This window comes from Hypanus sabinus, chromosome 29 (assembly GCF_030144855.1).
Source record: "Hypanus sabinus isolate sHypSab1 chromosome 29, sHypSab1.hap1, whole genome shotgun sequence".
Taxonomy (NCBI): Eukaryota; Metazoa; Chordata; class Chondrichthyes; order Myliobatiformes; family Dasyatidae; genus Hypanus; species Hypanus sabinus.
The window spans coordinates 38,545,928-38,560,556 of NC_082734.1; the positions used below are offsets into that span (position 1 = coordinate 38,545,928).

At 41.5% G+C, this 14,629-nt stretch overlaps 1 protein-coding gene across 2 annotated transcripts in view; it reads left to right on the forward strand.

Moving 5' to 3' along the window:
- Positions 1-14,629, forward strand: part of LOC132383245 (brain-specific angiogenesis inhibitor 1-associated protein 2-like protein 2) — a 147,964-nt gene that overhangs the window by 101,987 nt on the left and 31,348 nt on the right. For both annotated transcript variants that reach the window (XM_059954181.1, XM_059954182.1), the window contains 2 exons: positions 7,041-7,248; positions 11,924-11,995. In XM_059954181.1, the coding sequence (XP_059810164.1) occupies positions 7,041-7,248; positions 11,924-11,995 (280 nt within the window). The remainder of the gene's footprint in view (positions 1-7,040; positions 7,249-11,923; positions 11,996-14,629) is intronic.

Below are 14,629 nucleotides of genomic sequence, written 5' to 3' on the forward strand. Positions count from 1 at the left end.
GCTTTCAAAAGCTAACTTAACTATTAATTTAGCTAAGAGTGAATTTGGACATGCCACTGTGACTTACCTTGGTTATGTTGTGGGTCAAGATAAGGTAGCTCCTGTTCAGGCAAAAGTTCAGGCAATTTTAGAGATTCCCACTCCAACGGGGAAAAAGACTCTCAGAAGGTTTTTGGGAATGGTAGGATATTATCGGAAATTTTGTAAGAATTTTGCTAATGTTGCCCTTCCATTAACTAACCTTCTGCAGAAGAATGAGAAGTTTGTATGGACGGTGCCTTGTCAAGAAGCATTTGAAAAATTGAAAACAATGATACGTCAACAACCTGTGCTTAAGGCACCTGACTTTGGAAAACATTTTTCATTGGCTGTGGAATGCTAGTGATGAGGCTGCAGGAGCAGTATTAATGCAAAGGAATGAGGGTGATGAGGTTGATCATCCAGTAGCTTACTTTTCTAAGAAATTTAGTAAGCATCAAAGAAACTATTCGACAATAGAGAAAGGTTGTTATCTCTTGTTTTAGCTTTGGAATATTTTGAGGTATATGTTAGTACAACTCAAAAACCACTTATTGTTTACACTGATCATAATCCGTTAGTTTTCCTGAGTAAGATGAAAAACAAAAACAGAAGATTATTAAATTGGAGTTTGATGTTATAAGAGTACAATATTATGATAACTCATATTAAAGGTAAAGATAATGTGGTTGCTGATTGTCTATCTCGATGTTGAATGTACACTGTAATTTTTTTTATGGAGTGGTTTTTTTTAATTGTAACACTCCTACTGTATTGTGAGTTATAAGCTTTTATATGATGGTATTGTATATTGTGTATGTTATAAAATTTATACCTTTGTTTTTCTTGTAAGCAATTGTTAAAAATTTTTGTTCTTGTCAGACCAAAAATGTTTTTTTGGAGGGAGGTGTTACGTACTTGTGACACATGACAGTGGAGCCCTTGTCACGTGACTGGGGTTGAAGCTGTACTGGACTTGAGGTGATGGTCTTGTGATGGTGGTGACGTCATTTTCCTGCCAGTAGAGATCATGTGATGGGTTTTTTTTTACAGGTTATAAAAAGGTAGACCCCACCCTGTGAGGAGGGGCAGTTCATGGCTGGATTTGCCAGGTTGACTTCATGCCACTGCGTGATTTGATGTGATGACGCAGTTTAGTTGAAGGATGAAGTTTTTATTTAATGCCTAAAGTTTAAGAGGTCATTGCCAGCAGGTTCTTTACGATCCTGTTAGTTCGAGACAGTGGAGAGTGAAGATTGGAAGTTGGAAGTTAAAGATCGAGGAGAATCGCTTTCTACGGTGAAACGGGGGCGACCTTTGTTTGATCCTTATTTGGAAGGATTTCGTTGACTATCTTCGTGTTAATCCCTAGGTTTAACTAGAAAGGATTGAAGGTAGTGGAGAAGGAAAGGTCAGTGCCTTTAAGCTGTTCTGTTTCGTGAATTCTTCGTGGGAAGTTCGACGTCGGGGATCGAAGCAAGCGACGTGAAAGAGAACCTAAATCGTCCTATAAAGTCTCTCCTTTTAAATGGACTGTGAGCATATCGAACTTTTGGCAATACCACTTTTAAGAACTGTTTTTGGCAATACCACTTTAAAGAACTGTTTTTGCAATATCACTTTAAGAGCTGTTTGGGCTGCCGCTCAGCAGCTGTTTCCAGTTACGGTAGTGTTTGTTTACTTTTGGGTGGGGTTTGTTTTCTGTGTTTAATAAACGTGTTGTTTGTTATAAGAAACCCTTGCCGAACTCATATATTTATTGTTGCCTGAATACGTAACATCTTAGAGATGGTATATATAATTATCTGGATAGACAGAGTCTGATTAGGAATAGTCAGCATGGATTTGTGCATGGAAGGTCATGTTTGACTAATCTTATTGAACTTTTTAAAGAGGTTACGAGGAAAGTTGTTGAGGGTAAAACAGTGGATTTTGTCTATATGGACTACAGTAAGGCCTTTGACAAGGTTCCACATGGAAGGTTAGTTAGGAAGGTTCAATCGTTAGGTATTAATATTGAAGTAGTAAAATGGATTCAACAGTTTCTAGATGGGAGATGCCAGAGAGTAGTGGTGGATAACTGTTTGACCGGTTGGAGGCCAGTGACCAGTGGTGTGCCTCAGAGATCTGTACTGGGTCCAATGTTGTTTGCCATTTACATTAATGATCAGGATGATGGGGTGGTAAATTGGATTAGTAAGTATGCAGATGATACTAAGGTAGGAGGCGTTGTAGGTTATCAAAGCTTGCAGAGAGATTTAGGCCAGTTAGAAGAGTGGGCTGAACGATGGCAGATGTATTTTAATGCTGATAAATGTGAGGTGCCACATTTTGGTAGGAATAATCCAAATAGGACATACATGGTAAATGGTAGGGCATTGAAGAATGCAGTAGAACAGAGTGAATAATAGGCATAATAGTGCATAGTTCCCTGAAGGTGGAATCTCATGTGGATAGGGTGGTGAAGAAAGCTTTTGGTATGCTGGCCTTTATAAATCAGAGCATTGAGTATAGGAGTTGGGATGTAATGTTAAAATTGTACAAAGCATTGGTGAGGCCAAATTTGGAGTATTGTGTACAGTTCTGGTCACCGAATTATAGGAAAGATATCAACAAAATAGAGAGAGTACAGAGAAGATTTACTAGAATGTTATCTGGGTTTCAGTAGCTAAGTTACAGGGAAAGTTAGTTCTTTATTCTTTGGAGCATAGAAGGTTGGTGGGGGCTTGATAGAGCTATTTAAAATAATGAGGGGGATAGATCGAGTTTAGCCTATCCACATCCACATTGAGAGTAGGGGAGATGCAAACAAGATGACATGATTTGAGAGTTAGGGGGCAAAAGTTTAAGGGTAACACAAGGGGGAATTTCTTTACTCAGAGTGGTAGCTGTGTGGATTGAGCTTCTAGTAGAAGTGGTAGAGGCAGGTTCGGTATTGTCATTTAAAGTAAAATTGGATAAGTATATGGACAGGAAAGGAATGGAGGGTTATGGGCTGAGTGCGGGCCAGTGGGACTAGGTGAGTGTAAGTGTCAGCACAGACTAGAAGGGCCGGGAGGGCCTGTTTCCGTGCTGTAATTGTTATATGGTTATATCAAGAACTATCAATCTCCGCTTTAAATATACCCTTTTACTTGGCTCCCACGGCCGTCTGTGGCATTGAATTCCACAGAATCACCACCTTCCGTCTAAAGAAATTTCTTCTCATCTCAGTTCTAAATGGACATCCTATTATTCAAAGACTGTGCCCTCTGGTCCCCCGTCCCCCCCACCATAGTAAGCATCCACATTACCTAGGCCTTTCAATTTTTCAATGAGATCTCCCACTTATTCTCCTCAACTCATCCAGAGCCATGAGGAAGTACACATCCAGAGCCACGAAATGCTTCTCATTCCCGGGATCATTTTTGTGAACCTCCTCTGGACCCTCTCCAATGGCAGGACATTCATTCTTAGATAAGGAGCCCAAAACTGCTCACAATACTCCATTAGACCTTAAGATATAGGAGCAGAAGTAGGTCAGTTGGTCCATTATGTCTGTTCCACCATTTTTTTCAATTTTTCCAGACATCCCTACTCCCCTGCCTTCTCCCCATACCATTTGATGCCCAAGTGAGGTCTGACAAATACCTTATAAGGCCTCAGCATCACATCCTCGCTTTTGTATGCTTGTCCTCCTGAATTCAATGCTAGCATTGCATTTGCCTTCCTTATCACTAACTCTACCTGGAATTAGCTGTCAGAGAAAGTAAGTGAAGTGGGTACAATGACCACATTTAATAAGTAATTGGATAGGCATATAGATGGGAAGGGTTTAAAAGGATAAGGGCTTAGTGATATGGGATGAGTTTAGATGTGAATGAGTTGGATTGAAGGGCCTATTACTGTGCTGTATAGCTCTATGAATCCATAGCTCTGTCTCAGAAGGCTGACTAATTGCTAACATTGATAGAGTGGCAACGGTTAGCATAATGCTTTACGGTACCAGCGATGCGGGTTCAATTCCCACTGCTGACTGTAAGGAGTTTGTATATTCTCCTTGTGATCGTGTAGGTTTCCTCTGGGTGCGCCGGTTTCCTCCCACAGTCTAAAGACGTACTGGTTGGTAGGCTAATTGGTCATTGTAAATTGTTCTGCAATTAGGCTAGGGTTAAATCAGGGGTTTATGGGTAATGTGGTACAAAGGGCCAGAAGGGCCTTTTCTCATTAAATAAATAAATCTTTTAAAAGCTGTATTGTTTCTTTGATTATTTATTATTTATTATTGATTCTTGATTTATCATCATAGGCCAAAACTTTCTGCTTCTCAAAGACACCAGAATCATCTAAGCCAAAGTCTTTCCCACCATGTTGGAAAGTTGGCAGTCAGAGCTGCCTTGGTCAACCATGACCAGCGTGCCTTTAAACAATGAAGTGGAATGCAGAACATGGCAGAAGATCCTTCAAAACCAGAGGAACAGAAGAGCTAGATGCAATGCAATAGGAACAGAGAAGTTATTAGAAAACATTGTGAGGGACAGGGATCACTTGGAAAGGCAGAGAAAGCTGGCGTGGTTCCTGCCTGACCAATCTGACTGAATGTTTTTTGAGGAGTATCGATGGGGATAGTGTAGTAAATGTTATTTATATGGATTTCAATGAGGTCCCAAATAGGATGATACTGGATCCTGATGCTTTTGCAATCCAGGGGCTCTTCAGAAGTCAAAAGTGGGCCATAAAACTGATTGCTAGCAATTTTATCAGTGTTACATGAACAGCAAAAGATAAAGGAAAAAGTAGTATACATTGTCTTATACTCAGAATGGAGTTAATCAAATAATCCAATTAATCTACAAAATAGCCAGATTCTAATGCTACAGAAAACTAAGAAGTTGCTACAAAAGTACAGAAGTAACTGTACCATAATTACTGGAAAAATCACTGAACAATTCCACATATATACACTCAGTGGCCACTTTATTAGGTACCTCCTGAACCTACCTAATAAAGTGGCCATTGAGTGTAGGTTTGTGATCTTCTGCTGCTGTAGCCCATTCATTCCAAGATTGGATATGTTATGCATTCAGAGATGCTCTTCTGCATATCGGTGTTGTAACGTGTGGTTATTTGAGTTACTGTTGCCTTTTTCTCAGCTTGAACCAGCATTTGCAGATTTCCTCAGGTCTGATAATATACCAGGCCGAGTTCTGAAAAACTGCACGGCTCAGCTGACTAAGGTGCTGACAGATATATTCAACATTTCTCTGTAGCTATCTATTGCCCCCTTGTCTTTCAAGACAGCAACCATCATTCCAGTGCCAAAGGAGGTGACCTGCCTAAATGATGATCATCTGGTAGCATTTACCTCAACCATTATTAAATGCTTTGAGCGCTAGTCATGGTGCACATTAAAGCCTTTCTCTCAGCTACATTAGACCCTTTTCGGTTTGCCTTTTGCTGAAGTTAATCTACTGATGATGCAATAGACTCTGCCCTGTTCTGCCTGGAAAATGGGGTCTCATATGCCAGGCTGCAGTTTATAGACTTCAGTTCAGTGTTCAACGCCATAGCCAGAAACAGGTGGGGAAACTGTCCTTGCTATGTCTTAACACCTCCCTCTACAATTGAATACTGGATTTAACAGTGAGGCACAGTCAGTCCATGTGGGCAGCAATGTCTCTCATGCCATTGCGCTGAGAACTGGTGCTCCCCAAGGCTGTGTGCTCAGCCTGCTACTGATGCATGACTGTGTCACTGGATCCAGCTCAAACCATGTCATGAAGTCTGTGGATGACACAACAATGGTTGGCCTTATCGGGAACAATGATGAGGCAGAGTACAGAGAGGAAGTGAAGAGAATGGTGTGAGAAGAGCAATTGAAGCATGAGTGTGGAGGCAAAGGAAATCATTGAGGACATCAGGAAAGTGCAGACAGACTATCACCCTGTCTGAATACATGGCTCCTCCGTAGTGAGAGTTAAGCGCACCAAGTTCCTGGTAGTTCACATCATGGATGTCCTCACCTGATCCCTTAATATCACTTCACTGGACAAGGTGGCACAGCAGCACCTCCACTTCCTAAGAAGATTGAGGCAAGCAAGGCTCCTCCCTCCCCCCCACCCCATCTTAAATTCGTTTTACAGGAGCGCCGTTGAGAGCGTCCTGACAAGAAACATCTCCATCTGGTATGGGAGCAGTTGAGCATCGGGACTGGAAGTCCCTACAAAGAACTGTGAAAACAGCTGAGAGGACCATAGGGGTCTCCCTACCATCCATCTGGGACATTTATCCGGAGTACTGTGTACACAGGGTCCTTAGTATTATTAAGGATCCCACCCATCCATACAGCACCCCCTTTAACTTTCTACCATCAGGCAGGAACTATAATGCATAAAAACAAGAATGGCCAGGATGAGAAACGGTCTCTTACCCCAGGCCATTAGGCTTCTGAACTCCCAGCCGCCTTATATTTGAAGTGTCACTGGTTAATCTGTGACCTTACAATATTCAATATTGATGCTCTTTAGTTTGTTATTTATGTATGACCTTCATAAGTTAACATGTGTGTTAAGTGTGTTACTGTACCTTACACTCTGGTTCAAAGAAACATTGTTTTCTTTCTATATACATATGGTTATATACATGTATCTGGTTAAATGACACTAGATTTGAATGCTCTCCACAAGAAGTGTAGAAGTTTTTGAGTGTCTTAGGTGACAAACCAAATCTCTTCAAATTCACAATGCTGTCTTGCCTTCTTTGTAGCTGCATCAATATGTTGGGGCCAGGTTAGATTCTCAGAGAGATCTTGACACCGAGGAACTTGAAATTGTTCACTCTCTCCACTTCTGATCCCTCTTTGAGGATAGAAGTTGTCATTAAGCCCATGGGTCTCGGTCCAAAATATCGATTGTTCATTTTCCGCTTTAGCCATTGCCTGAACTGCTGAGTTCCTCCAGAATTTTGGGTGTGTTACCTTATCTATGTCGCTGAAAATCTTATATAATTCTATCAGGTTTGATGCTTGTTTCATCTTTTCTCAGGACTGAACTCTATTGGTGGCCTGTCGAATTGTGGACCTCAGGGGACCAAGGTCAATGCAATGACCGGTACTACAGTCCGGGCAGTCATCTCCCATTCTGCTGCAGGAAATCAGAGTTTGCTAAGTTTTGAGAAAGGTGACATCATCTTGATATTGGTGCCAGAGTCAAAGAATGGCTGGTTGTTTGGAAAGCTTGAAGGAACATCTAAGTACGTAATCAGCACAAGTGCCAAATTAATTTCTGCAACCGAGTGTTTTAACCATTGCTTTTAAATTGTGTGTTTTCCTAATCTTTCATTTACCATGAAGTCTTTGGATATTCTCAATGTATTTGATGTATTCATCTATCACATCTACATTGAAACATACAGAAAAACATGTCATTTGCATTAACAAACACAACGTAAGTGTCACCACACATTCTGGTGCTAACATAGCATGTCCATAATGTTTAGCAAAACAACACAAGCAACAACAACAACAACCAAAACAACATCAGCAAATCAAGCCCCTTTACCTCCATCCCACCCACTCACACATACACAGACAAGCCACCAACCCTAGGACAGGCCCCCTCCAATCCTTGGCCCCAGATTCTCAGACTCGTAAACATATGGCCTCGAAGCTTCGGACCCTGGCCTGGACTAGGAGGCACAATGATCCAGGGGATTCAATGTTCAAACCTTCCCCTTGGAGGCACAAGACATGTGGATGCCAGAATTCGAAACAATTTCTCTGCTGGAGAAAGTTGGCTGGTCAAGCAGCAATTGTGGGGAGAAAACCCCAGTGTTGTGTTTTAACCCAAAACATTGTCAATTCTTTCTACCACCCTACAAATGCTGCTTGACCCGCTGAGTTCTTCCAGCAAGTTGAATGTTGCTTCAGTTCATGGTGCACTGCCACCGTGACTGCTCAGAGAGGGACTATTCCACTGGGATAGGCTTCACTCGCATATGACTGGGGTCAGTATCCAAGTCAATAACCAACACCACCCCCCACCCTCCCCCCACTCAGCTGTCACATCATCAGGAACATCAGTCTGAAGTGCCAGCAATTTTTCTGTTCAGATTGCTGAGTCCTTCTGGCACATTCTATTTGATTTAAGATTACCAGCACCTGCATATCTTTGACTGGTTAATTGATAGAATACAATATTTGTTCTTGCAGCTTTAGTTCCTGTAGTTCTGAGTGGTCTAGATCAACATGAATGCTGAAATACTATTACTGCAAAATAGTGTAAGGATTACCCAAAAGATTAACTAATCGAATCCAAGCAGGAATTCACTTGGGTCATTAAAGAAATGAAGCTATAAGAACTGATTTGGAATTGGTTTATTCTTCAAGGTTCATTTCATTGTCAAAGTCTGCATCTACAATACTACTCTGATATTGTCTTCTCCAGATAGCCAAGCAAAGTAAAAGCAACAAAATCTGTAGACCCCAGAATCTCCCACCCCCTCCCAGCAGAAAAAGAACAGCAATAATCCCTGAACCCCACCTCCGCAGAAAAAATCAGTGACAATAAATCCCTGACCCCCTCCTCCGCAGAAAAAAACTGTGACAATAAATCCCTGACCCCCTCCTCTACAGAAAAAACAGTGACAATACAAATCCTACCTCCTGCAGAAAAAACAGCAACAATAAATCCCTGACCCCCTCCTCTACAGAAAAAACAGCGACAATACAATCCCTGACCCCCTCCTCCGCAGAAAAAAACTGTGACAATAAATCCCTGACACCCTCCTCTGCAGAAAAAAACTGTGACAATAAATCCCTGACACCCTCCTCTGCAGAAAAAACAGTGACAATAAATTTCTGACCCCCTCCTCCACAGAAAAAACAGTGACAATACAAATCCTAACCCCCTGCAGAAAAAACAGCAACAATGACCCCTTTTCCTCCACAATAAAAACAACAGCAATACAATTCTCGACCCCCTCCCTGCAGATAAAGAACAGCAACAATAACAATCACCCTCCCCCTCCCAGCAGAAATAAAAACAGCAATGCAATCCCTGTCCCCCTTCTCTGCACAAAAAATTGTCACATGTGACAAGGTACATAGAACATACAACATAGCGCAACCCATGATGTTGTACCAACCTTTCAACCTACTCCAAGATCAATCTAACCCTTCTCTCCCACATAGCCTCCATTTTCCTTGCAGCCATGTGCTTATCTTAAATGTCGCTCATGTACCTGCTTCTCTCACCATCGCCGGCAGTGCTTTCCATGCAACCACTACTCTCTGTGTAAAAGACCTACTTCTGGCAGGTTGCAACAGATAGAGCATCCAGAGGGTGAGCAGTAGGGTGTCTGTTGTCTGGGTTGCCTTGTCATAGAGTCATATAGTACTACACCACAGAAATAGGTCCTTTGTCCCATCTAGTCTGTGCTGACCCAGTCTTCTGCCTATTCCCATCTATCAATATTTGGAAGATAACCCTCCACACCTCTCTCATCTGTATATCTATTCAAACTTCTCTTAAGTATTACAATTGAATCTGATTCTGCTGACAGCTTATTCCATGTTTGCACCACCCTCTGAGTGAAGAAGATACCTCCATGTTCCACTTAAATATTCCATCATTCACCCTAAATTTATGATCTCTGATTCGAGTCTCACCGAACCTGTGGGGAAAAGCCTGCGTACATTCACCTTCTCGCCACCCCAAATGCATAATAGTGTAACACGTTACAGTGCTATTGATTAGAAGATCGTGGTTCGATTCCCACCACACTGTAAGGAGTTTGTACGTTCTCCCATGACCATGTAGATTTCCTCTGGATGCTCCAGTTTCCTCCCACATTCCAAAGAAGTATGAATCAGAGTTAGTAAGTTGTTGGCAAAAACATGGTGATGCTTGTGGGCTGCCCCCAGCTCATCGTTGAGTTATGTTGGACGTTGGCACATTTCACAGTATATGTTTCATTGTACTTGGCATAAATAAAGCTAATCTCTTTAATTCTGTGTAACTCTTTCAGATCTTCTCTGATTCTCCTGCACACGAAAGGAAGAAGTCCTAATCTCTAAAACATTTCCCTATAACTCATGTCCTCAAGTCCTGGCAACATCCTTGTAAATTTTCTCTGCACTCTTTCAAACTTATTGAAATCTTTCCTATAGACAGGTTACCAGAACTGCACACAATACTTCAGAATCGGTCTCACCAACGTCTTAGACAACTTCAATGTAACATCCCAACTCCTGTACTCTGTGCCCTGAGTTACAAAGGCCAATATGCTGAACCTATCTACCTATGACGCCACCTTCAAGAATTATGGATTTATGGATTTATGGTCTGTCTGTAATACAGCATTTTGTGAGCCCTGATAGTGTCCTAAATTTCACTGATCTTCCTGAGTGTTGTTAATACAGCACTCATCCAGCCACACGGGGAGTCGTCCAACAATCTCCTGGCATGTGTTTCATCAATGGTGGAAAGACTTTGTGAGTCACTTTGTGCCAGATTCCTAGTCCTTCATTCTTCATGGTAGTCATGTTTCTGGCCTGGTTAGGTCTGTGGTTTGTAGTGATTCCTGGGATGTTGGGAGGGAGGAACTCAAATGACGATTATGCCATTGAATGTCAAATGGAGAAGGCGGAATCCATTTTGAACTAGGTATTTGTTTCTTGGTATTGGCTTATTATTGTCACTTGTACGGAGATACAGTGAAAAGCTTGTCTTACATATTGTTCATACAGATCAATTCACTACCCAGTGCATTGAGGTACAATGAGTTAAAGCAACAATGCAGAATATAGTGTAACATCTACAGCGAAAGTGCAGTACAGGTCAATAATAAAGTACATGATCATAACAAAGTAGATCGTGAAGTCAAGCATCTGTTTTATCATACAAGGGAACCATTCAATAGTCTTGTGGCACTCAATACAGAGAACCTATTGTTAAGTATTTACAGGACAGGTCCTCCACATTTTAGGATAGTGTAAGACATCAACACAGAATTAGGCTTAGGGCCATTCAAATCTACTCTTTCATTCATTCATGGCTGATTTATTTTCAGTTTTAACCCCATTCTCCTTTCTTCTTCCTGTAATCTTTGACACCCTTACAAATCAAGAACCCATCAACCTTTACTTTAAATATACCCAATGACTTGGCCTCCACAGCCATCTGTATCAATGAATTCCACAGATTCACCACTCCAAAGAAATTCCTCATTATCTCTATTCTAAAAGGATTTTCTTCTATTCTGAAGCTGTGTCCTCTGATCCTAGACCCTCCTGCTCTTGGAAACATGGCCACCACATCCACTCTGCCCTTGTATGGTTTGAATGTTATCCTCTCCCTTGAGTGAATGGTTTGACATGCCAAGCCTCAGTCCCCCACGCAAACACTTCTCTTTAATCTCAGCACCACTTGTTGTTTGCTTAATGCATTATTTTTCTACATATGTCATAAACATCGGCATTACAACTTCTGCGTAAGTATAGTTTATTTATTGAGATGCAGTGCAGAATGAGCACACAGCCCAGCAATCTTCCAATTTAACCCTAAGCCTAATCATGGGATAATTTACAATCACCAATTAACCTACCAACTGGTTTGTTGTTGGACTGTGTGTGGGGAAACCAGAGCACCCAGACCAAATCCATGCAGTCACAAAGAGAACATACAAACTCTTTGCTGGCAGTGCTGGCTTGTTGGTATTGTAAAGCATTGTGCTAACCAACACACCACACGAACAAGCTAAGCAATTCAAACTATTTGAATTTAACCAGTAACATCCATCTGGAATGGAATATGGTTAAAGCAACAAATAAAATTGAACTGAACCTTCTGAGCTTGAAATAAAATCAGTGAAGATGCTTCTAATTTCTGCTTCATCAGACTGTGACTCTTCAACTTTGTTCCCACAGACAGGGCTGGTTCCCGCTCTCATTTGTACAGCCTTTCCAAGGAGAGATTCGGTCACATGAGACAACACTCAGGTAAACATGTTACTGGGTATTGCGGGCAGGGGGACGTGAGGTTGGATATTGGTTCGAGTGTACTCGTGTTTGAGGTTTACTGCCATCAGTCTAATGGTTACATCAGTGGAGTGCAGATACTCACTGATTAATACTTTGTACGTGAGATGTATTTTGTCTGCTTCACACCACTTGTTTGTACTCATGTAGATATCCAACTGCTTATTCAAGTTCAAAAGTCAAAGTTAAGGTTAAAGTATATTTGTTATCAAAGTACATAGATGTCTCCATATACAACCCTGAGATTTGTTTTCTTGCGGGCATTTAGAGGAAAACAGAGAAATGCAATAGAATTTATGAAAACTGTACATAACTAAAGACTGACAAGCAACTACAAAGTCTGCAAAGAAGACAAATTGTGCAAATAAATGAATAAATAATATTGAGAACATGAATTGTAGAGTTCTTGAGAATGAGTCTATAAGTTATGGAATCAGTTCAGATTTGAGGTTGTCCACGCAGGCTCGGGAGCCTGAAGGTTGTACGATGAAAACTGTTCTTAAACCTGGTGTTATTGGGGACCTGGACTCCTGTACTTCCTGCCTGATTGCAGCAGAGAGAAGAGAGCATAGCCTGGATGGTGACACTCGTTGATGATGGATCATCATTGCCTCTGGTGATGATCTTTGCATGATCAATAGGGACAGAAGATGTACTGGAGGATTGGAGGGTTGCAAATGTTGTTCTGTTGTTCAGGAAAGGGAGTAGAGATAACCCAGGAAATTATAGACCAGTGAATTTTACTTCAGTGGTGGGCAAGTTGTTGAAGAAAATCCTGAGAGTTAGGGTTTATGAGTATTTGGAGAGACATAATCTGACTGGGGATAGTCAGCATGGCTTTGTCAAGGATAGGTCTTGCCTTACAAACCTGATTGAATTCTTTGAGGATGTAACAAAACATATTAATGAGGTAGAGAAGTGGATGTAGTGTGTATGGATTTCATTAAGGCATTTGATAAGGTTCCCCATGCAAGGTTCATTAAGAAAGTAAGGAGGCATGGGATCCAAGGAGACCTTGCTTTGTGGATGTGGAATTGGCTTGCCCACAGATGGCAAAGAGTGGTTGTAGATGGTTCATATTCTGCATGGAGGTCGATGACTAGTGGTGTTTTACAATGATCTGTTCTGGGACTCCTCCTCTTCGTGATTTTTATAAATGACCTGGATAAAGTAGCAGAGTGGTGGGTTAGTAAGTTTGCTGATGATACAAAGGTTGGAGGTGTTGTGGATAGTGTGGAGGGTTGTCAGAGGTTACAGCAGGACATGGATAGGATGCAGAACTCTGCTGAGAAGTATCAGATGAAGTTCAACCCATATAAATGTGAAGTGGTTCATTTTAGTAGATCAAATTTGAAGACAGAATATAGTATTTATGTTAAGACACTTGGCAATGTGGAGGATCAGAGAGATCTTGGGGTCTGTGTCCATAGGACATTCAAAGCTGCTGTGCAGGTTGATAGTGTTGTTAAGAATGCGTATGGTGTGTTGGCCTTCATCAACAATGGGATTGGGTTCAAGTGCTGTGATGTAATGGGAAGGGCTCTTCCTGTGATGGACTGGGCTATATCCACCATTTTCTGTTGATTTTTCTGTTCCTGGGCCAACAGCATTGGTTTTTCCAGACCAGGCACAACCAGTTAGGATAGTCTCTGGTGAGAAGATTATTCTATTCTGGATTCAGTTAGCACAGAATGCTAATTTGGGATGCTGCAAAGGTGCAGTCCCTTGAAGGGAACATTGCACCAAGGCCTTGCTGTTCTCATAGGTGAACCTGTGGGCTCGATTGTCACTAGTTCAAAGCTGAGTACTTCGGTCAGTATCCTGGCTAATACAATACATTCACTAAGTTGAACTGATACCACGGAACAAAACAGTGGTGGGAGATATAAGAGACTGCAATCGGAGCACCTAACAGTCTGCTGGAGGAATTTCATCATCAGCGAGCCCTGACCACCCAGGCCATGCTCTCTTCCCATTTCTGCCATCGGGTTAGGAAGCTTAGGCTCTGCATCACCAGGTTCAGAAGCAGCTAAGACCCTTCAACCATCAGGCTCCTGAACCAGTGTGGATAACTTCACTCACCTCAACCCTGAACTGATTTCACAAAGGTCAAGGGTTCTACATCTCACGTTCTCATTATTTGTTATATGTTAACACATTATTATGTGTTATTTATGTATGTAATTCATTTGTTCATTTTGTTTTGCTTGCACAACTTGTTTTCTTTTGCAAATTGTTTCTTTGTCACTTTGCTCATAAATTCTATTGTATTTTTCTATTTTTCTGTAACGAATGGCAAGAAAGCGAATCTCAGGGTTGTATATGGTAACCTACATGTGCTTTGATAATAAATTATCTGACTTTGACTGAATTCAGTGTGTCGAGCAGAATGTGTTGGGGGAAGCAGCTGTCGATGTTTCAGGGTTTTATCCTGAATCTTTGAGAGTTCCTTTCCTCCTACAGATGCTGCTCAACCCACTGCAAAAAGTTTGGTGAGACCACACTCGGAGTACAGTGTGTATTTCCAGTTGCCATTAACTGGAAAGCATTCAGAAGGATGTTGCCCGAAATGGATGGCTTGAATTATAAGGAGAG